The following is a 21,923-nucleotide window of genomic DNA, read 5'->3' on the forward strand; positions in this document are numbered from 1 at the left end:
CTCTCAGGTCATACTCCATTGCTGAGGGAAGCCAGGGCAGGAACTCAGATAGGGAGGGAATCTGGAGGTGCAGGAGCTGCTGCAGAGGCCATGGAGGAACACTGCTTACTGGCCTGCTTCCCCTGGCTTGCTCAGCCTGCCTTCTTATAGAACCTAGGACCACCAGCCCAGGGGTGGCCCCACACATAGTGAACCAGGCCCTCCCACATTAATCATCCATCAAGAAAATGTACCACAGACTTGCCTACAGGCCAGTCTGGTGGGGGCATTTTATCAGTTGGGCATGGTGACTCACATCTGTAATTCTGTACCTGAGAGGCTGAGGTAAGAGGATTGGCATGAGTTGTAACCAGCCTGGACTACAAGGTGAGTTCGAGGCTAGCCTAGACTACAGACAGAATAATAGAGAGGATACCTTCTCTAGCTCTCTAAAGAACATAAAAGCAAAGACATTGCCTGTGCTCCACAAAATGGGAGGAGTTTTCCATGGTCCAGTCTTTCTGCCAGGCCTCTGCCTTTCCTGGTCTCTGCTTCAGGTGGAGGAAGAGACTGGATGTTGAAGGAACACAGCCAGACCACCCATGTGTCCTGATCCTCTCCGAAACCAACAGCAAAAATGGGAGCAGTGTTTGTTCCCCATAGACTGTGAGGCAGGGAAATGGGGTTCATCCTGAGCATGAGATTGCCGTGGATTCCTCCGCTGGGGGGCAGGCTCTGAAGTGTATTGCCAGAGTATTTCTGATTCATAGAGTTTTACATCATAAGTGAGGGACATCAGCTTTGGGTGTCAGAGATGGAAAATTCTGGACAGTTGTGTCACTTAGGGACTATCTTTTGACACCCATCCTTCAACTTGACCGCTGTTTGGTTTCCAGCACCTCCGATGAGCCAGGTGGTCTGCTGAGCACTGAGATGCAGCGGTGAGGGGGTGCAGACCGCACTAGAACAGGGCACCTGCTGCTCCCCACAGCACTGTGGACATAGCCCAAAGTCAGACTTGGCCGACTCGTTCCATGGCATCACACATGGTGGAATGTCAGGGCCTGGAACTTTCTCAGGAACAAGGCTTTGGGGGGCACATCTTATCAGGGTAACCACCAAAACGAGCCATAGCCTCTAGTTTATCAGGCCAACAAAAGGCTTTATCTAGAAGGCTAGAGAAGCCTCATTCAGAGACCCTCACGCCCCTTAACGGATGGGTTTGTGGGGCGTAAAGATGTAGCTGCTGTGGAGAGAGCTGTGCAGTGATGGGGTGTTGGGGTAGTGGTCTCAGAAGGGCAGGACAGAGGGACTTGGGAGTTTGTCCAGTGCAAGGAAGCCTTGGGAGGTGTGGTGGCTGCCCTTCAGTGTCCAGAGAAACTGTCTGAGGTACAGACGGGTCAGGTTTTGGCTTCATAAAGGTCAGCGCTGTCTGCAGCTGGGCTGATTCATGTGTTTGGCTAACATTCATGGCAAGTTGTACACAGCACATTAGGCCTGGGTCGGGAGGGCCAAGTCCTCGTCTCAAGTTCCAAATAGTCTGGAGGTTGCTTGGGAGGCAGTGAGTAGTCTTCACTGGCGTGATGGAGCAGAGGTCAGACAGGCACACAACAGAAGGGCACCATGGGGCACAGGAGGACTTAAAGGTTCAGACTCCTCGTGGTGATGGAAGGGCCGGACTAGGGGCCCAGAAGGAGCTTCCCAACCCCCCTAGCAGAGCCAGTGTTCAGCTGTGGGATGGGATGGATTGCTTTTACAGTGGCGTGGGGGAATGTCCTGTCTAGGAATGTCCCAAGTGGAGGGTTGGGTTGGGATAAGGTACAGACAGAGAGCCACACCACCAGCTGGGTCCGAACTGGAGTCCCTGAACTTCATGTTGAGACCTTGAAGACCCAGATAGGACAAAGATGATCAGAAATGACTGCCCCAAGAGCTGAGGGGATGGCTCAGTGGGGAAAGCACTTGTTTTACAAGCATGAGGACATGAGTTCAGATCCCCAGCACCCGCATAAAGCTGGCCAAGTAGCACACATCTGGAATCCCAGTGCTTCTATGGTGAGATGGTGGTGGGGACGGGAGACTCTCCAGAAGTTCCTGGGCCAAGCTAGTAGGCATCTAGCCTGGCTCCTACAGCTGCTAACCAGAAGAGACCTGCCTCAGGCAAAGTGGAAGGCGGAGGCTGGCACCCGAGGTTCCCCTCTGGCACGTGGCTGACTCAAGTCCATGAACACACACAAACAAAAAGGCAGTTCTCCCTTGAAGAGCCTGTGCCCATACTTGGGTATGTCTTCCTTCAGTCCTCCCCACCCCCAGCCCTTGTAGTTAAGTCTATTCTAAAATAGTTTTAATGCAACACAGTCCTTAATAAAATGATTACTCGGGTAGGAAAAGTTCAGCGCTTAGGGACTGGAGTGGGAACCCTGGGATAAAGGGGTTCCTTCAAGACCCCTCCAGCAGGGTGTGTTAGCATCCCCACTGTCTCCCCTGCTACCCCCTTTGTTTCAGGGTCTCCAGGATGAGTGCCAGTACCTCCTTCAGCCGCAGCTGATTGTCCGACGTTTGCTGGACGTGGCTGTACTGGTTCCTGGCCGTCCCTCCGAGCAAGCCCTCTCCCCCCACAATCGCTCAGCCTTGTATAAGTAAGTAAACACAAACCTGGCCCCTGCCCTTTCCTGCTCTGGTCTCACACAGGGCAAGTCTTGCTTTCTCTCTTGCCAAAGTGACCCTGAGTGCCCTCCTCTCCCCTCGCACAGAGGAAGACCTGACCAGGCCGCCCGTTCCCGTGTCTTGCCCCCATGCATTCCTTCCTTCCTCTCGTTTCCTCCTCATGTGTCTCTTACTTCTCTGTCTTTTCTTGCTCTCCACCTGTCCTCTGTCCAGGGTCTTTGTGCCCAGCTTTACTTACAGGGTTTCCGCACAGCTGGTGTGTGTAGGGGGCCGAGGGGCCTCTGTCTGCCCCCTGACACTGCGCCTGCGTCCCAAGGCCCCGCCTCTACACAACTCAAGCTCTGTGGCCTGTGGAGGTGCCTCAGTATGCCAGCTGGAGCTGGCCCTGCCCCCCTGGGGGCACTGGGTCTATGTGCGTGTGGAGACACCATCCCGTGGTCCTGGCAGGATCATCCGCTTCCAGCTGTGTGTACGGTTACAAGGTCAGAACCCCTTCATCTGCCTCAACTCCCCATCTCTGCAGGAATCCGTGGCTGGGGGTAATCTGAACGACTGTGTTCTGAGACCCTCAGCCACATCCCTACAGTTTCCCCTACCCCACCCAGGTTTCTTCACACTCCTGAGGTCCCATCTCCCTGGACCTTCAGGATTGGGCTGCCTTCATAGTGTGCCTTTGTACCTGACTTGGGACAACTAAAGGCTCGCTCTGTCTCTTTCTCTCTCTCTCTCTCTCTCTCTCTCTCTCTCTCTCTCTCTCTCTCTCTCTCTCTCTCTTTTTTTTTTTTTTTTGGTTTTTCGAGACAGGGTTTCTCTGTGTAGCTTTGCGCCTTTCCTGGAACTCACTCTGTAGACCAGGCTGGCCTCGAACTCACAGAGATCCACCTGCCTCTGCCTCCTGGGTGCTGGGATTAAAGGCGTGCGCCACCACCGCCCGGCTCTGTCTTTCTCTTTTGACTTAATCTCATTTTCAGTTCCTGGGGTGGACAGGGACAGCAAGGACTTCAGGAACTGCCCTTGCCACAACACTCGAAAGTCCTTAGGACAATGTGTCACATTAGTATATTGCACAGTGTTTTTACTGTTTTGAGGAGGGACATATGATCTCAGTTCCTTCTGCTGTGACCCCGGGGAGGACCAGATGACCTTTATACTCCACAGCGTGGCAGTTGAATAGCTGTGACAGTTAGGAACCATCTGGACCCTGGGCTCTGATCTCAGATGCCTCCTTTCTCCCGGCCAATCCTGTCTTAGTTTACATTCCTCCCTGCCCTTTGTGACTCCCGTCGGCCTCAGTTCTGGTTTGTGGGGGGCTGCGGGGCTGTACGGACCACGTTTCATGTTTACTTTCTTCTGTTTCACAGAGTGTCCACAACCCAGCCTGTCCCGTGCCTTGGTCCCTGGGGCTGCCATGAACATGCCCCAGTCACTGGGCAACCAGCCACTGCCCCCAGAGCCACCATCCCTGGGGACTCCCGGAGAAGGGTCTGGAGCCATATTGCCACCTGAGCACTGCTGGCCAGTGCGCCCGACTCTGCGCAATGAGCTAGATACCTTCTCTGTCCACTTCTACATCTTCTTTGGTCCCAGCGTGGCCCTTCCACCTGAGCGCCCAGCCGTGTTTGCCCTGAGGCTGCTGCCGGTGCTGGACAGTGGAGGTGTCCTTAGTCTGGAGCTCCAGCTCAATGTGGTACCTTCCTGGGAACGGGGCGGTGTGGGGGGGGGGTTCCCTGCTGGGGAGTCTCAAGGGGAAAGTTGTGGGAGTGTAGGGGCCCTTGTCTCCTTCAGGAAGTCTTCCAGCTTCGTTTATGCATTGCTCCAGTTCTCAGCACAGGCTTGTTCTGGGTACTCACGGCACTGTGAGAGCCGCATCAGCCAGGACTCAGAGGGGCCCAGCGTTTCTGGTTTTCGGCTGGCCTCCTGTTGGAGGGCTGATGGCAATGCTAGTTCATGTCTGTAATGAGAGGCCTGTGTTTAGACAGCTCCTGTAGCTAGTGGCGTTCCTGGTGGTCCATCCACCAGGGCTGCTTTCGTGAACTTCGCCCACCCACTGGTCTTTGTTTTGTCTAGAAGCTGTAACTAGCAAATCCATGCGTCTCCTTGTTTTTAATAGAGTCTTTTAGAGCAGTTTAAGATTTATAGAAGAAAAGGATCAGTAGGTAACTGCTTGGGTCTGGGAAGCTAGATCAGTGGATAAAGTGTTTTCCCTCCAAGCACAAAGACCTGACTTGTACTCTCACACATCTGTAATCTCAGCACTGAGGAGATGGGAGACAGGGTAGTCCCTGGGCCAGCCTGGCCTAATTACTAGGTTCCAGGACAAATGAGAGGCCATGTTTCAAAGACAAGGTGGATAGCATTTGAAGAATGATGCTTAACATTGACCTCTGACTTCCATACACATACATGTACCCACACACATGCACACGCACACAGTACAGACACTCCTCATTGCTGCATATTACCTTGATGCTGTGCGTTGGTTACAATGCCATACTATTTTAACAGCCCTTCAGATAGTTCCCATCGCTCTCCCAACAGCTGAGACCACATCAGTGTCTGGGGGCCCTGGTGTTTAGGCTCCCTCCACCTGACACTCATTCCTCTGGTTATATTTTGATTACTTTGATTGCCCATCGTGTCTCTGAAATTGATGATCTGAGCTGTGTGACCAGTGTGGCAGGCAAGCTATTTATCCATTTATTTATTTAGTTTTCAGGCAGAGTCTCACTAAGTAGCCCTGGTGGCCTGGAACTTGCTATGTAGAGCAGGCTGCCTCTGCCTGCTTATGCCTCCTGAGCATTGGGTTAAAGTGTGCATCCACACCCAGCCATGCCTGGAGTCAGCCATCTTGAGAACAAGTTCGTCTTTAGGTTGTTGCCTGACACTGAGCTCATCTGGGCATTGTGGTGGACTAAGAACCCTGGGTCCCCCTGAATCAAGGACTGTCTGCCTGGAGACTGTCTTCTGCTATTCCAATAACTTTTTTTTTTTTTTTTGATTTTTCGAGACAGGGTTTCTCTGTGTAGCTTTGCACCTTTCCTGGAACTCGCTTTGGAGACCAGGCTGGCCTCAAACTCACAGAGATCTGCCTGCCTCTGCCTCCTGAGTGCTGGGAATAAAGGTGTGTGCCACCACCGCCCAACTCCAATAACTTTTACCGAGTAATACTTCTGCATATTGCCCTCCCTGGCCTTCCACTGGAGGAAGTGATAAACCAGTTCTATGAGACTCACTCATGTGGCTGAGGGCAGGGTGCATGTACACAGCATTGTTTGGTGAGAATCCAGCTGAAGAAGAGCATGTGTGATGGTATACACACATAATCCCAGCCCAAGGAGGCAGGATCAGAGCCTTAAGGTCATCCTTGGCTACATAGTGAATTTCAGGCCGGGCCAGCCTGGGTTACATGAAATGCTATCTCAGAAATACCAAAAATAATAGTAAGAATTCAGCTGAAGTCCACGCCCTGGACGCTGCTGCCCTGGAGGCTCTAGTGAACTGAGATGCCCTTACAATTGAGGAAACTCACCAAGGTCCCAGACTTAACTCTTCTATCTTGGTTTAAAACGGTCTCATAAGCATTTATTTTTATCCTGATTCAATGTATCACGCTGCCTCAGTCTTGATGAGATGAGTTTATGGCATCCTGTTTCCCCTCGCAGACTGCCCCTTACGTCCGTCCAGACCTGGGGAGTCTGCCTTCTTTTCATCCCAATCAGATTGCTACATTTAATCTCTGGCTTCAGGACCTCCATTTGTACCGGGGGTCATTTCACCTGAGGAGTGCGTTTTCAGCCTCTTATCTTCAGCCCCAGGGCTAGGTGACTGAGAACCTTAAATTACCTTTATCCACGGCTGGTTTCTCCATCTGGCATTGGGTGCCCAGGTCCTCCCATTCATCAGATAGGACGAACCAACGTGCCTCCTCTTCCAAAGGGAAGGTTCAGAGCCAGGGCTTGCTCTGTCGTTAGGCTCTGAGAGTCTGGCTGTAGGATCTGATGGATCTCAGACTCCTGCTAAGAGCGAGCACTGGAGGAGTGGGCCGCCCTGGAAGAGAACGGGGCTGTCCGGCCATAGGGAACGGGAGGAGAGGCAGGTCTGGGGCGGCCCACCCCAAGGGTCTCACAGCCTCGCTTGCATATTCACCCTACTCAGAGCTCTCTGCGCCAAGAAAATGTAACAGTGTTCGGATGCCTGACTCACGAGGTGCCCTTGAGCCTGGGGGATGCTGCCGTGACCTGTTCCAAAGGTGGGGAGAGGAGTGGGGAATACAGGGGGGCCTAGGGAGACTGGGCGCCCTCACGACAGGGGGTCCGCCCTAGGGGTTCCCAGAAGTGGGTTCTGACTCCATGATGACCACTTACTTCTCTCTTGGGCGCTTCCTTTCCCCTTTAGAGTCCCTGGCAGGTTTCCTCATCTCAGTCAGTGTCGCGTCCAGAGTGGCCAGGCTTCGAATTCCGTTCCCACAGACGGGGACCTGGTTCCTGACCCTCCGCTCTCTCTGCGGGGTGGGGCCTCGGTGAGCAAGAACAACTTGGGGCATAGTTGGAGCTGGGTTGGGGTGGCCCTGGCCTCAAATAACCAGGAGCGCGTGTCCACAGGTTTGTGCGGTGCCGCAACGCAACGGCTGAAGTGCGCCTGCGCACCTTCCTGTCCCCGTGCGTGGATGACTGTGGGCCCTACGGCCAGTGCAAGCTGCTGCGCACCCACAACTACCTGTACGCGGCCTGCGAGTGCAAGGCTGGTGAGCGGGCTGGGGTGGGGAGCAGGCCAAACCCGGCTTCGTGGGCAGTGGGATGGCCAGCAGGGGCGCCCCGAGGAACTGGGTACGGGGACCGGGGTGAGCACAATTGTCTGTTGACCCACGGGTGCCCTCTGCTCTCCTCCTCCACTCTGTACCTTCCCCACCCGCAGGGTGGCGGGGCTGGGGGTGCACAGACAGCGCCGATGCCCTCACCTATGGGTTCCAGCTGCTGTCCACACTCCTCCTCTGCCTGAGCAACCTCATGTTTTTGCCGCCGGTGGTCTTGGCCATTCGGAGCCGATATGTGCTGGAAGCTGCTGTCTACACCTTCACCATGTTCTTCTCCACGGTATGCAGTGATACTTGCGCTTCACCGTGTTTTGTACCACAGGGTGGGGAGAGGGTCTGCATTTCTGCCACAACCCCCCAATTGGAGGATGATTGTGCCTTCGCGGTGTCCTCTAGAGCAATGTCCCCCTGCTAATAATGGACTGTTTCGTCAGGCAGCTTGTCTGCTTCCAAGTTAACCAGTGTGGGGCTTCGCATCCCCACACTGCCCACACGGAGGGAAAAGAGGCACTGGCTGAACACACTGAGTGAATGTGGGCAGATTGGGTTTTCACCCTTGCCTCTTCTCTGTAAGTCAGCACAAAGTCTAAACCACCATGGTGTGTGTGTGTGTGTGTGTGTGTGTGTGTGTGTGTGTGTGTGTGTGTGTGTGTGTCTGCATGGAGTCTTCACTTAGACTGTGGGAGGCCCCTCTGCTCAGTGGTCTCCATTGTTCTCTTCCCAACCGCCTCACTCTCTCTCATCTGTTTTGAAATAGAGTTCTAATCTATAGACAAGGTTGGCCTAAAACTTTCCATGTAGCCCAGGCTGGCATTAAACTCTTAGTACTCCTGCCTAAAGCCTTCTGAGCTAGGATCACAGACATGTTCCGTGATTTCTGTCCATAGCATGTTCATTTTTATGACATAAAAGCATGTCCCCCCCATTCCATCACCATGGCCTTCTTGATTTCCATGAGAGCTTTTGGAAGGCAGGGGAATCTATATTGGGCAGTTTATCAAAAATCTGTTTTGGAGTTTTGAGAAACTTGGTCCTGTGGCATCATAGGAAATGGCAATGTGATATAAGATCCCAGCTCAAAGGAATGCATTCTGATGTAGATGTCTAGGGCTTTTGTTTGTTTTGAAACAAGGTCTCACTATGTAGCTCTGGCTAGCCTGTAACTTCCTGTGTAGACCAGGCTGGCCTCAAATTCACAGAGATCCACCTGCCTGTGCCTCCAAGAGCTGAGATTAAAGGTGTGCACCACCACACCCAGCTAGATTTATAATTTTTAAGTCTCCCTGTTCCTATTATGAAGTCTTCACAGTCCTTCTCCAAGATTTCCAACTTCTCTATAGCCAGAAAGATTTGTATTACAAGCTAGCCTCTGACAGGAAAGGTCAAAGTGCATCTCCTCACGTGACTAGGCTTCCAAGTAGGTTTGCTCCCCGCCGAGATCTGGTGTCTGTGGATTTGTCAGCTCATCTGCAGGCTCTTGCTTGGCAAACTGTGACACGCAGTGCCTACCTGTGAGCACTGCAGAAATCTTAGATGGGTTTTGATTCTCTGTGTGTTCTGACAAGAAGAATATCACACAGGACCACATCCGTGGGATAACTCAGCAAGCGAAAGCACTTGCCACTAAGGCTGACAATCCGAGCTAACCCGTTGCCTACATAGAGGAAGTCTGAAAGTGGGGGGGCATATATGTCCAAGTGAGGGTTGTAGGGACCTCCTGGTACTCAGTTACAGAGGAGGCTGTAGCCATGCTACCGGATGGGGCCAGTGCACTCCAGTCTAGCTGGCTGCCTTTCAGGCCTGGCCTGATGGAGTCTTTCTATTTTGACATCAGATCTGTCCCTTCTTATCACCAGGTGCTCTGTCCACTACTGCGCACAGACTCCTTCCCCGACAGCTCTTCTTCCAGCCACTCCTGGCCTCATGGAGCTCTAAAGTGACTCAGAATTAGTAAGAACACCTTAATATAGCAGGAGCTGTAAGAGAATATATTCATTCCTTGCACGTTACCTAAGCATCTTGTCCTGGAATAGTCCAGGCCAGACGCCTCTCTGTATCTAGATACAGTGGTGTATCAAGGAGAAGAGACCTTTCTCCAGGTGGGAACTGGAGGAACCTCACTCCCTCGCACTACACGAAGAACCCCCGCTTTCCTTTAAAAGATTTATTCTTTTTACTTGATGCGCATGAATTTTGTGCACCCCATGTGTGCAGTGCCCACGGAGACCAGGAGAGGGCACTGCATCTTCTAGAACTGGAATTACAGGAGGCTTTGAGCCACAGTGTGGCTACTGGGAACTGAACCGGGGTCTTTTGCAAGAGCAGCCTGTGCTCTTAACTGCCAAACTCTTTGTCCAGCCCCAACCCCCTCTTGTCTGAAAAAAGTGAGTGTGGGACTAAGAGCGAGCTGCTGGCTTCAGGACTAAGAGCGAGCTGCTGGCTGTGGGACTAAGAGCGAGCTGCTGGCTGTGGGCCATGACTGAAGTCCTGCCCTGACTCTGTTCTTTTCCACGTGGTCAAAACATAGAACTCGTGTCGTCCAGTGTCCTGGGCCCGGGGCCCTATCCTCTGTTCCTTCTCATTCTTAGCTTAGACTTCCTTCATTTCGCAGACACGCCTGTGTAAGGACTGGTTGAGTAGTTTGTAGCTGAAGGACAAGGGTGGCAGATGAGTGTCCTCTTCCTTGTCTTAACATCTAGGACAGTTCACCCTGGAAGTGGCGTGGTGGTGCTTATCTGGGGTATAGGAGCAGTCAGCAAGCCTGGAATCCAGGAGTTTATAGATACAAAATAAGTTCGTAAAAAACAGGCCAAAAACCTGGCACTTGATTCTGTATGTAGCCAAGCATTCCAGACAATGAGAACAGAGACTGACAGCTATGGAATATGTGCTCTGTAACATTGCTAATTCATTCTCGTGCTTGCACTAAAATAATAGGTGGACATTTTAATTCTTGTGTTCTGTAGATGAAGCTGAATGCATTGCCCCAAGGGGAAAGTGCATGGTAGAACCTCTATTCTCACTCGGCCTGGCCCCGCTTGCCTACATCCCTCCCCGTGTCTCAGGGCACTGACCATGTGTTCATATACTTCTTCTCTGAGTTGAGTTTCTCAGAACTGGAGAGTGTAGAGAAATACAGGACTTAGGTGCAGCACTTCTGGCCAGGTTCTTCCAACAGTCCCTATTATTTCCTCCTTCCCTCCCTCCTACCTCTTTCTTTTCTTCCGCCGAGAGTGAATCTGCACTCTACCACTGAGCCATAGCTTGAACCTCTCAAAACTCGTAAGAGATAAAAGCCAGTCTAACCAATTTAATAAACAAACAAACATTTCAGTACTTGAGCTGTGCAGTCCAAGCCACATATCTTTCATCCCTCCTCAAGTCCTGTGGTCAGATCCCCGGAAGCCCAGGTAGAGCCCACATCTTGGAGCTGTGTCCAGTCTTCCTTGGTAACTGCTGCCACCCTGGCTTCAAGTCACTTTCTTGTTACCTCTCCCGTTCCTCAGACCATCATGAGTGATTCTCAGCAGCTCTTGGTAAAATCCCATGACTGTTCTTAGGACAAAATTGATTTAGGAAACAGAAAAGTAGGTGAGCAACTCTAAGTCTCATCACATCCTGAGCACAATATACCCTGGTCTGCATGCATTAAAGATGTTTGCATTTCTAGATGGATACCTGAATACCCTATTTTGAAGCACTGGATCAACTATATAGTTATAGTGTAAAAAGGTAAAATTCTACAATTTAGTTAATTTTTCCAGATTACCTTATGCATAGCATCCAAAGTAAGGAAGTGGTCATGTGGAGGCCACAAAGGTTTCCTAGTAAAAGCTGAACTTGCTTTATCTAGCAGGGCTGCATTAGAGGATTGCTTGACTATGTGCGTGGTTACCATGTGATTGGAAGGGTTTGCACTTGACTGTGCTGGGGGAGGTCTTTGCTCCACCCCTTGGCATTCCTATAAAAAGCCCTTTAGAAGAGACAAAGGGCCGGTAGATAAGGATCCAGGCCCTCCTGAGGCTATCCTGTGTTTCTGTCTCTCCCCGCTATATATTTCTATTTAAATCTCTTATCTCTCTCTCCTCAAGAGTACCCTGGGGAAAAAGTGGGAGCTGGTCTCCCACAAGTACAGATTAGAATGATATTAGCAGAGCAAGGTTGTGCTTTTAATCCCCCCTCCCGTAGAGAGAAGCTGTTAGGAGAAAGACCAGTGTCTCCCCTTAGACATGTCTTCAGTATCTTGTGACCCCGCTCTGCTTTTGTGCTGATCTGTGTCTCCCTGTGTGAGGTGAAGGATTCATCACAGGCCCTCCTCCTTTTTGTGTGCTCAGAGGCAGGTGCAAGATGTTGACTAAGTCTGGAATATAACATTAATCTTGAGAAGTAAACCCAGGTCAGAAACGGATGTCTGCTGGATTATTAGTGGCTGGTATTTTTGCATCTGACTTTGAAAGAGGAGGACAGCCAGATAGCCACAGTAATCCCAGCACTCAGGATGAGGTCAGCCTGGGCTGCATGTAGGTTCTAGACCAGCCTGAGCAACAGTCAGACCCTGTCCAGGATGGGTCTGGGAAGAGATTTGTGGGAAAGTGTCCAATGAACCCATATTCGAATGTTAATTCTTCATGGTTTAGGAAGAAACAGTGTCCAATGAATCCATATTCAAATGTTAATTCTTCATGGTTTAGGAGAGGAGGGCCATGTTCCTTTGCCATATGGTATCCTAGTGTGAGTGCCATGCTGTTCTCCATGGCCATAGTGTCACTCTGCATGGCCATACGATGGTGCTCTGCATGGCCATACCATGCTGCTTTCCATGACCATACCATGACACTCTTCATGACCAATCCATGCTGCTTTCCATGACCATACCATGACACTCTTCATGACCATACCATGCTGCTTTCCATGGCCACAGGCACTGCATTTTTCCTTCCTGAGCTTCCTGCCCTCTTGGCACGGGGGCAGTTAAAGTGGGTCAGTTGAGGTAAGTTAGGAGAGTGAAGCTAGTTCAGAGCCTGAGCTGTTGAGGAAATGGGGATACTGGGATAGGTTTGGGGTCTAGGTTGCCTAAGAGAGCAGAGCCAGATACCATGCAGACTTTTCGAAGGGGATTGCTGATGAGACTGAGTAAGCATGAGAGGGTAAGGGTAGGGACTGGCTTCAGCTTGAGATATCTGAGCCCCTGGCTGGGTTCTCTTCATAGCATAGCCCAGAAGCAGGGAGAGGATGGTGAGGATCAGTGTCTGAGCTGCTGGATACATCTGGCTGTAAAGCAGACTAGACCTCGCTGCTATTTTTTCTCAAGAATGAGTGAATCAGGGCTGGAGAGATGGCTCAGTGGTTAAGATACTGGCTGCTCTTGTAGAGGACCCAGGTTCAATTCCCAGCACCCACATAGTGGCTCACAACTGTTTGTAACTCCAGTTCCAGTGGATTCTATGCCCTCTTCTTGTGCCTTTATGGGCACTGAGTGCATGTGGAGCACAGACAGACATGAAGACAAAACACCCAGACACATAAAATAAATCTTAAAAAAAAAAAAAAAAGAAAAAAGAATGAAGGAGTCAGGCATTTCCTAGCATTGCTCACCTGTGACCTCTGATCTCTGCTTAGAGAAGCAGAGTAACCCCCATAGGGTCTTTCTTTGGTTTCATAGCCCTGGACTTGTGGCCTCAAAGCCTTTTAACATCTGTTGTTTTTTGCAGTTCTATCATGCCTGTGACCAGCCCGGCATTGTGGTCTTCTGCATCATGGACTACGATGTGCTTCAGTTCTGTGACTTCCTGGGTTCATTAATGTCGGTTTGGGTCACCGTCATTGCTATGGCTCGTTTGCAGCCTGTGATCAAGCAGGTCAGTCTAGAGTGGGTCCCGGGAGACAGCCAGAGCTAACCTCTGTTTAAAATCCACTCGTGCGTGGGGCTCTTCCCCTCGCCCCCACATCCTGGCCCTAACCCTGGCGTCCTGTCTCTGTAGGTGTTGTATTTGCTGGGGGCTATGCTGCTGTCCATGGCTCTGCAGCTTGACCGCCATGGACTCTGGAACCTGCTTGGACCCAGTCTCTTCGCGCTTGGGATCTTGGCCACAGCCTGGGTAAGAGTGGAGAGGCCTGTGAAGGGCAAAGGAGGGAGCCGGAGTGGACACAGGGTGCTGGCTACCTGGCCCCCGATTTAAGGGAGTCTTGTATTCTGTTATCATCACCTGCTGCTCACAGTGGGCACTCAGTGGCCGCTCAGGTCTTGGCAGGTGCCTTTTAGGCCACACCTAGGACTGAGGGGAAGTCTGAACTGTCTCCGGCTTGGATTCTAGGGCCTCATATTGCTGAATCCTACCTCTCTGCTTCCCCCAGACAGTTCGCAGCGTCCGGCGCCGGCACTGTTACCCTCCGACATGGCGCCGTTGGCTCTTCTACCTGTGCCCGGGCAGCCTTATCGCGGGCAGTGCCGTCCTTCTGTATGCTTTCGTGGAGACCCGCGACAACTACTTCTACATTCACAGCATTTGGCATATGCTCATTGCCGGCAGCGTGGGCTTCCTGCTGCCTCCTCGTGCCAAGACTGACCGCCGGGTTCCATCGGGAGCTCGGGCCCGGGGCTGCGGTTACCAGCTGTGCATCAATGAACAGGAAGAGCTGGGCCTCGTGGGCCCAGGAGGGGCCACTGTCAGCAGCATCTGTGCCAGCTGAGAGGGGCTTCGGGCCAGGCTCCTAGGGGTTCAAACCCTGCCTAGGGTTCCTCCTGGGGCTGCGGAGCCCTTCTAGAAACAAGGAACCAGTTGTGTTTCTCAAAGACACACAATCTTTCTCAAGGATGACTGTTTTCAGGGACCAGGAGGCTTTCCCAAGGCATGGAGAATTTCCTGAGCCGAGAGCCCTCCTGTACGTGTGGAGTCCTTCCTAAGGATGAGCTATGCAGGACACAGAACCCCTCAGGACCAAGGAGTACCTGGGGTGTGGAGCCCTTCCCAGGGATAGGGACCTCCTACAGACAAGAGATACTTCCTCAGGAGACAGATTTTCATCAGGAATGAACCGTCAGTGCAGAGGGAAAAGGAGTCTGTCTTGGAGAAACTCGTCATCAGATTTTCTCAGAGGTTCAGCGGCACTGGCCTCATCTGGGCTGGGCTGTGCTGGGCAGAGGGCTGGGAGAGAGAGAGCTGGGAAGCCCCTCCTGATTTGACGCAGGTGGAGTCTGGGATGTCTCCAATGAAGTATGTACCGACTGTGTGCCGCCTTTCATTTCCTCTTGGGGCCAGGGTGTGGGGAAATGGAGGCAGGGACACGGGGGGAAGCGTGCGGTGACAGGATCTTCCTGAAGAAGATGCTGGAGCTACCACCTGTGGCTTCTGCCCTAGGGTTTGCACGCCTGCATCCCTCTCCTCTGGTCCCGGTGTTGAATTCCAAAAACTCCCTGATGTCCATTTCCCAACCGCTATGGATCCCAGTCTGTGGTAGTGAAGAGGGGTGTGTGCATGCATGTGTGCGTGTGCCTGCTGTGTGTATACAGAGATGAGTTAGTTAGTAAGATAGGCTTCCCCATGACAGCCCACACCCACTGAGAAGGAAGCTCAGGTGCCAGGAAACAGGAGTAACAGGTACAAATTTCAGATGCACAAAGCATCGTAAGAAAGGAACTACTATTTTAAGCTTCCATTTTTTTCTTGCATGCCAGAAATAATCTTGTATGAATTGAGATTTCTTATCGTGTGTGTGTGTGTGTGTGTGTGTGTGTGTGTGTGTGTGTGTGTGTGTCTGTGTCTCACTGTGTATATCTGTGTATATAGTTTGGTCTGTCCTGGAGATCATGATCCTCTGGGTCCTGGAATTACAGACATGGACATCATGCCTGGCACCTGGACTCCTTTTCCCCCGTGGGTTCATAGCTGAGTTTTGAGGATCTTGTCTTCTGCTGAGATACTAGAAGAATCCTCTCTAGTCCCCGGTGTCCATACGTCACCGTCTTCTGGGAGCTCTGTCATCCCAGCTGGTTCTCAGTCAGCAGTCAGACCGGCTGCTGAATGCTGAGCTGTCTTCTGTTGTGTCTACACAGCCCCGGGTTTCTGCCCCCGAGTTTGGTGTCACCTGAGGTGTTGAGGAACCGGGCTATCCAGACACAGCACGAAGCCAGAGCTCTTCCGGGGTACTGTACTGGGTTTTACTTGATGGGGCAAAGATAAGTTGTCTTCACTTATTTTTTTGTTTCCTTTTTTGAGACAGGGTTTCTCTGTGTAGCTTTGCACCTTTTCTGGAACTCGCTTTGGAGACCAGGCTGGCCTCGAACTCACAGAGATCTGCCTGCCTCTGCCTCCCAAGTGCTGGGATTAAAGGTGTGCGCCGCCACCGCCCGGCTGTCTTCGCTTTTAAACCCTGTAGAGGAAGCCAGGGCTCAGCGAGGCTTCTGTAGGGAATCTGGACAGGCTCATACTTCTTCCCTCTTTCACCCCTCCCATCTGTCAGTCTGGAGATGAGATGACCTCACCTTTCTACCAAATCTTTTTTCTGTGCCTTAAGTCCCTTCTCTTCTCTTCACAGCCCAGGCCTTTGAGGGTCAAAGCCTAGAAAACACCACTTTATTCTTTACTCTCTGCAATCAGATCTCTTCTCTGAGGCACTGAGTAGAGAATGAAGTGGCTGACTGAGTGGCAAGGAGAGAAGGTGTATGGGCTGGATGTCCATTCCTGTATCGGAAGTGCCATTCTTGAGCCAGGGCTGGTGGTGCTCGCCTTTAATCTACTCCAGCGTTCTAGGGGTAGGAGCCCGTGAATTAACATGAGGTCAAGCCAGCCAAGTTTACACAGACCCTCTCTTAAATAAAATAAAATAAAATGGTTGGAGAGATGGCTCAGTGCTTAAGAGAACACATTGCTCTTCCAGGGACCCGAGTTCAATTCCCTGTACCCAGTTAGAGGATAAGATGCCTGTAACTACGGCTCCAGGGAATACCCCACCTCTGGATTCCATGGGTACCTCTCCACACAAGTGGTACACATTCCTACATACACAAACACACAGACACATGTTTAAAAATAATAAATTTTTTAAAAAAGAAAGATACTATTTCTTATCTATGACTGTACCTGAACACACCCGAACTTGGATGATCAAAGAAGCTAAGCAGAGCTGGGCTGGTTAGTGCTTGGATGGGAGATAAGCCATTCTCATCCTGGGATAGGGAGAATTGGGCCATGAGGACAGTTGACCCAATAACCAGGACTGTCTCCACAAGAGGATGGAAAGCAGTGAAGAGGGCAGGGAATGGGGTTGCCATAACGCCAAGATGTTGGGAAAGCTTCTCTGTGGTTATGAATGCCCTTCTTTTATTCCTTTCCTGAGACTCATTCTACCAGTCACTAAAGTACTTAGGTGTAGTCGGAAGGTTTCTCAGGTCCCACCAAGGCCCCTGCAGTCCCATGGCCCACTTACAGAATAATCACTCAGAAGCTTATTTTAATTGTAACTGCTCAGCCTTTAGCTCAGGCTCATTACTAACTAGTTCTTACACTTAAATCAACCCATAATTCTTATCTATGTTTAGCCACATGGCTTGGTACCTTTTCTCAGTTCTGCCTTGTCCATCTTGCTTCTCTGTGACTGGCTGGCAACTCCTGACTCAGCCTTCCTCTTCCCAGAATTCTCCTTGTCTGCATATCCCACCTATACTTCCTGCCTGGCTACTGGCCAATTAGCATTTTATTTATTAACCAATCAGAGCAGCACACATTCACAACATACAGAAAGACATTCCATAGCACACAGGACACTTAATATAGTGCCCAGCCTGTTGCATATATAATAGACAAAGATCACAGCATGTTTGGAAAGGGTCACAGTGATGGGGAATGACAGAGGCAGGAAAGACTGATGCATAGGAGGCTGTGAAGAGTGAAGTGGACCTGGAGAGGGGTGTGTGTGTGTGTGTGTGTGTGTGTGTGTGTGTGTGTGTGTATGGGTGTGTGTGTGGGGTGTGGGTGATGAAGGAAAGCAGCTAATGATGCTTTGGACAGATAGTGTGGTCTTTACCCTAGGAAAATGGGAATGAGGAGCTCCTGGAAACATCTGAGCAGGAGAGTAGCCTGAACAAACCGTTTTGAGGGCTGGTGTGAAGGGTATGGGGGGGGGGGCGATGCAGTGACAGATCTACCACACTAACTGAAAGGGAAACAGTGAAGGCTTCTTCACATGGTACCAGTGGAAGGAGGAGGCTGCTTTAGGAGCTCCAGGAGGCAGACTCCAGAGCGCGAAGTGCCTGGTGGCGTGTGGTGTGGTGGGTTATGAAAGCCCAGATGACCTCTATCTTTCTGACTTGGGTGATGGTGCCATCCCCTGATAAGATGACACAGTTGTGATTGGGGATGATGAGCACAGTTTGGGACGTTTTGGATTTGAGGTGTTTGTTGGAGTCCTGGAGGAGCCAGCAATAAGATAGGTCTACAGAGCAGCTCTGCCAGGCCTGGAACCCCGAGTTGTTGACTGACGTGGGTCATCGGGAGAATCTAAGACCCAGCAAGCCTGGCCTGCCTCGGACACATAGCTGTGGCCAGCAGTTATTACTGTTTCCTTGCACGTATCTGTAAATGCAACCACACCAAGTCCCCTGTCCGCCTGCCACTGCTTGGAGCATGCCTAATAACATGGCCCGGTGTTGCCTGCCGGCGACAATCAGTGCCACAGTCATGTAGCCCCATTAGAGCCATGGGGGAGAGTCAGCGTGGGTGGCACCTTGCTCCAGAGGAGCTCTCATGTTGACAAGGATGGGATCGATCCCAATGAAGGGTCCCAATAAAGTGCCGTAGGATATGAAGACGACAACCTCCAGATGCATCAAGAAAGAACGTGTGAAGGAGATAGTGTCTAAAATGGCTTGAAAACTTGGCCTTGGTGTGATTCGTGAATAGCCTGAGGCTGGTGGGGCCAGTCCAGATGATGTAATGAGAGGCCGACGACCCTCGTCGGGGAGAACAAGTCCTGCTGAGTGGGCGGGGCTCCTAAGGGCCTGGAGGACTCAGCCAAAGAACTTTAGACTTAATGCCGTGATAGTGGGAGGCCATGGAAGGATGCAAGGAGTTCATTGTTGGGATCATGGGTTGTTAATACATTAAACGTAATCCCAGAGAACGCTAAAATGTTGCAGTAAGGAATGGAAACCAAGCACTTTCTCTTGGTTTAAATTTTTTTCTTAGTTTTTGAGACAGGGTCTCACTGCGGAGCCCTGGCTGGCCTGGAACTCACTATGTAGACCAGGATGATCTCAAACTCATGAAGATCTGCCTGCCTCTTCCTCCCCAGTGCTGGTATTAAAGGAATACACCACCATACTCTCCTCTCTTGGGTTAATTTGACCAACAATGAGCCAATATTTGAAATCTTCTCTTGTCTTCTTAGGTCTTCTGTCTGTAATTTGTAGTTACTGGTCTATCTATAGCCTGTATAGTGTGTGTGTGTGTGTGTGTGTGTGTGTGTGTGTGTGTGTGTGTGTGTGTGTGTGTGTATGTGTGTGATGTCCTTTTCTCCTATCTGTTCTGTGTCTGTTTGTGTGCCTGTCCCTGTGTCTGTCTGATCTCTTCCTGTCTTATGTCTATCTCTAAAAACTGGCTTTGAACTATATTTTATAGAACAACACAGACAATATGGCATAGGGCAAAAATGAGGAATTCTTACCAAAATCTTGAATAGAGTTTTAAAAAGGAAGTAACTTTACTGTTCTCAAATGATTCAGGATAGTAAACAAAACCACACAAATGTTAACAACCGACATTCACATGTTGCTTTCAACATTTGTGGTGGGCATTTGTTTTAAAGTTGCTCCCAACCTGTTAGCTGTTTGCAGACAATGATTACCACAACATACACATTATTCTGGGTTAAGGGCATGGACCAGTACATAACAAGAGTAAAGCTATGCATTAGCTTAGGTTGAGAAGTGGACCACATGAGGAATCCAAAGCCTAGTAAGACAGGTTTACATTGTTCTCTTAAAGGCAGGTTAAACTTCAACAAGCTGGGTACACAGTAGGACTGCACGTTAAGTACGCAGTCAAATAATCTCAAGGGGTATTACTGTCTTTACTGGAGGCCTGCCAAAACTTCAGTCTTGGGGCATGAGATATTTTCATAAAATCAGTACAAGGTCAGACTTCCACAATCATGGCAGTAGTTAAGGAGACCCATCAAGCTGGATCTCTGCATTTGGCACTGGGCCTGAAGCTTTTACAGGCTGTTGGGCTGGTGATCAGTCAAGTCGGGCATGAGGGAAGGAGAGTGAGGGTGGATTAGAGCTGGGAAGACAAATAAGAACTGTGTCTAGCTCTCACTGTTGTCAAGCTTAATGATCACATGACCCCCAGGAGAAGCAGGCACCTTTTGGCACATAGCTGCACTTGGCCCAGCCTGAGAACAGCTCAGGGAGGGGATCTGGCTAGAACCGGACAGGCCACTAACAATGGGATTCAGCATATTAGTGATGTGAGTGCGCCTGCAGGAATGGATGTTGCTCACTTTGGCTTCCGAGTTTCTGTACACGTATGTCCCATGGACAACTAACCAAACCCATACGGAAAGGACGTTCCGGAAAGTGCTGATGTAAAGCTGATGTGAGTAAGCTAACTGGGACTTTGTTGGGGTGATGAAGCCAGTATGGGTCTGTGAAGGAGAGACCAGGGCAGAGGAAACCAAGTCTTACTTCCTCTTGGGCTGACTCTCCCGTTTTGAGTGCTGGCCATTAGGTTTTCAAAAATCTCTGAGTCCTCTTTTTTCTTCCAAGCATGTGCCAGGCTGGGTTTCTCCCCTGTACATTAGATGTGGCCATGTGCTGGCCTGTGCCCCTTCTGAGCGGACGCTGTGAGAGCGCATGCAGGCTGGTTTGCCTCTCTTTTCCCTTGGTCATGGTCATCAGCAACATTCTGGGTTGTAACTGCTTTGTGACCCTGAGTCCCAGGAGGGTGATGCCGAGCAGAACCCCAGCCAAGCATAGGTCTAATAGACCTGAGACGTGAGTGAGAAACAGACCTTAGTGGTTTGTAAGCCGCTGAGAACTTGAAGCCATCTCCCCAATAGAACTTAGTCTCTGCTGACTGAGAAAGAGAGAGGATGAGTTAAAAGTGGGACATTTTCCTGGTGAGCAGACCTCCCCGCAGCAGGGCTGTGATGGCGGCTTTCACCTCCATGTTCCTCAGACTGTAGATAAAGGGATTTAGTGAGGGTGCCACAATCCCGTAGAACAGTGTGATGATCTTATCCACACTGGGGTCTTTGGCTTTGGGCTTGAGGTACATGAAGGATATGGTCCCATAGAAAATCACCACCACTGTGAGGTGGGCAGAGCAGGTGGAGAAGGCTTTGGCCCGGCCTGCAGTAGAGGGGATCCTAAAGATGGCAGCCAGGATGAAAACGTAAGAGAGGCATATGAGCAGAAGTGGAGTCATCGTCAGGACAGCTGTGGCCATCATTAATATCAGTGCGTTGAGGGAGATGTCCCCGCAGGCCAGCTTCAGCACTGCCAAGATCTCACAGAAGAAATGGTTGATGACATGATGGCCACAGAAGGGGAGGCGCCAGACAAGGATGGAATGCAGCAGTGAGTTGGCAAAGCCCGTTCCCCAGCTTATTCCTGCCATCTGCACGCATAGCTGCCCATTCATGAGCTCTGAGTACCGAAGCGGCTGACAGATAGCCACATACCGGTCGTACGCCATCACAGCCAGAAGCAGGCACTCTGTGGCACCTAGAGCCAGGGTCATGTACATCTGCAGGGCACAGCTGGGGAAGGAGATGGTCCTTTGGACATCCAGGAAGTTGCGTAGCATCAGAGGTATGAAGGAGGAGGTACCACAGATATCAATGAGAGAGAGGTTGCTGAGAAAGAAGTACATGGGGTTGTGCAGGTGGGGGTCGAGCACAATCAGCCCCACCAGGAGGGAGTTTCCCAGGAGAGTGGTGCAGTAGATGCCCAGACAAAGCACGAACAGGACTATCTCTAGGCTGTGGTGCTCCTGAAGTCCCAGCAGGACATACCCTGTCACAGCTGTGTGGTTCACCCAACTCATCTCGGTCCTCCTCCTTTTGTCTCCTGGACCACACAGCTCTGGCTGGCTGGGAAATGAGCAGGATGGGACCAGCAGCAGGTCAGCCTCCCTCCGGGGTTTAGCTGCACCATCTGTAGAATGGGCGAGTCGGACTTTAGATCTGCAGCTGGTCTTCTCAGTCACACGCTACACACTCTGGTCCCCATAACTCCTCTCTGTCCTCCACAAGCGATGCTCAGAGGAGACTGAAGACTCACATTTGATGTCTTCTTTTAGAATCTAAAGTGATTTCTTTTTTTGAGACAGGGTCTCCCCATGTACCCCAGGCTGGTCTCCAGCCCTCCATCCTCCTGAGTGCTAGTATCACAGGCAAGTGCCACCACATCCAGCTTGTCAAGTGTCCTTGACTGTTCAAAGGAAGCTCTGTTTTAGATTACTTC

General features: G+C 50.9%; 2 protein-coding genes across 10 annotated transcripts in view; one reads left to right on the forward strand and one right to left on the reverse strand.

Moving 5' to 3' along the window:
• Positions 1 to 14,689, forward strand: part of Tmem8b (transmembrane protein 8B) — a 23,590-nt gene extending 8,901 nt beyond the window's left edge. For 2 of the 9 annotated variants that reach the window (XM_076564094.1, XM_006986053.4), the window contains exons 4-13: positions 2,485 to 2,618; positions 2,860 to 3,128; positions 4,008 to 4,333; positions 6,802 to 6,895; positions 7,042 to 7,165; positions 7,248 to 7,390; positions 7,561 to 7,739; positions 13,171 to 13,317; positions 13,441 to 13,557; positions 13,814 to 14,689. In XM_076564094.1, the coding sequence (XP_076420209.1) occupies positions 4,055 to 4,333; positions 6,802 to 6,895; positions 7,042 to 7,165; positions 7,248 to 7,390; positions 7,561 to 7,739; positions 13,171 to 13,317; positions 13,441 to 13,557; positions 13,814 to 14,149 (1,419 nt within the window). In that variant the 5' untranslated portion in view covers positions 2,485 to 2,618; positions 2,860 to 3,128; positions 4,008 to 4,054 and the 3' untranslated portion in view covers positions 14,150 to 14,689. Of the gene's footprint in view, positions 1 to 2,484; positions 2,619 to 2,732; positions 3,129 to 4,007; positions 4,334 to 6,801; positions 6,896 to 7,041; positions 7,166 to 7,247; positions 7,391 to 7,560; positions 7,740 to 13,170; positions 13,318 to 13,440; positions 13,558 to 13,813 lie in introns of those variants that run through there. The other 7 variants (XM_042271051.2, XM_016004614.3, XM_076564095.1 and 4 more) reach the window with 6 other exon arrangements.
• Positions 14,690 to 20,553: 5,864 nt separating this feature from the next.
• Positions 20,554 to 21,504, reverse strand: LOC102921556 (olfactory receptor 13C2-like). Its single transcript, XM_006986016.1, has one exon. The coding sequence runs from the start codon at positions 21,502 to 21,504 to the stop codon at positions 20,554 to 20,556; it is 951 nt and encodes a 316-aa protein (XP_006986078.1).
• Between the last annotated feature and the right edge of the window lie 419 nt (positions 21,505 to 21,923).

This window comes from Peromyscus maniculatus, chromosome 2, assembly GCF_049852395.1.
Source record: "Peromyscus maniculatus bairdii isolate BWxNUB_F1_BW_parent chromosome 2, HU_Pman_BW_mat_3.1, whole genome shotgun sequence".
NCBI classification, from domain to species: Eukaryota; Metazoa; Chordata; class Mammalia; order Rodentia; family Cricetidae; genus Peromyscus; species Peromyscus maniculatus.

Coding starts and splice junctions, on each gene's coding strand:
- LOC102921556 (XM_006986016.1), bottom strand. CDS start 21,504: ATGAGTTGGGTGAACCACACAGCTGTGACAGGGTATGTCCTGCTGGGA.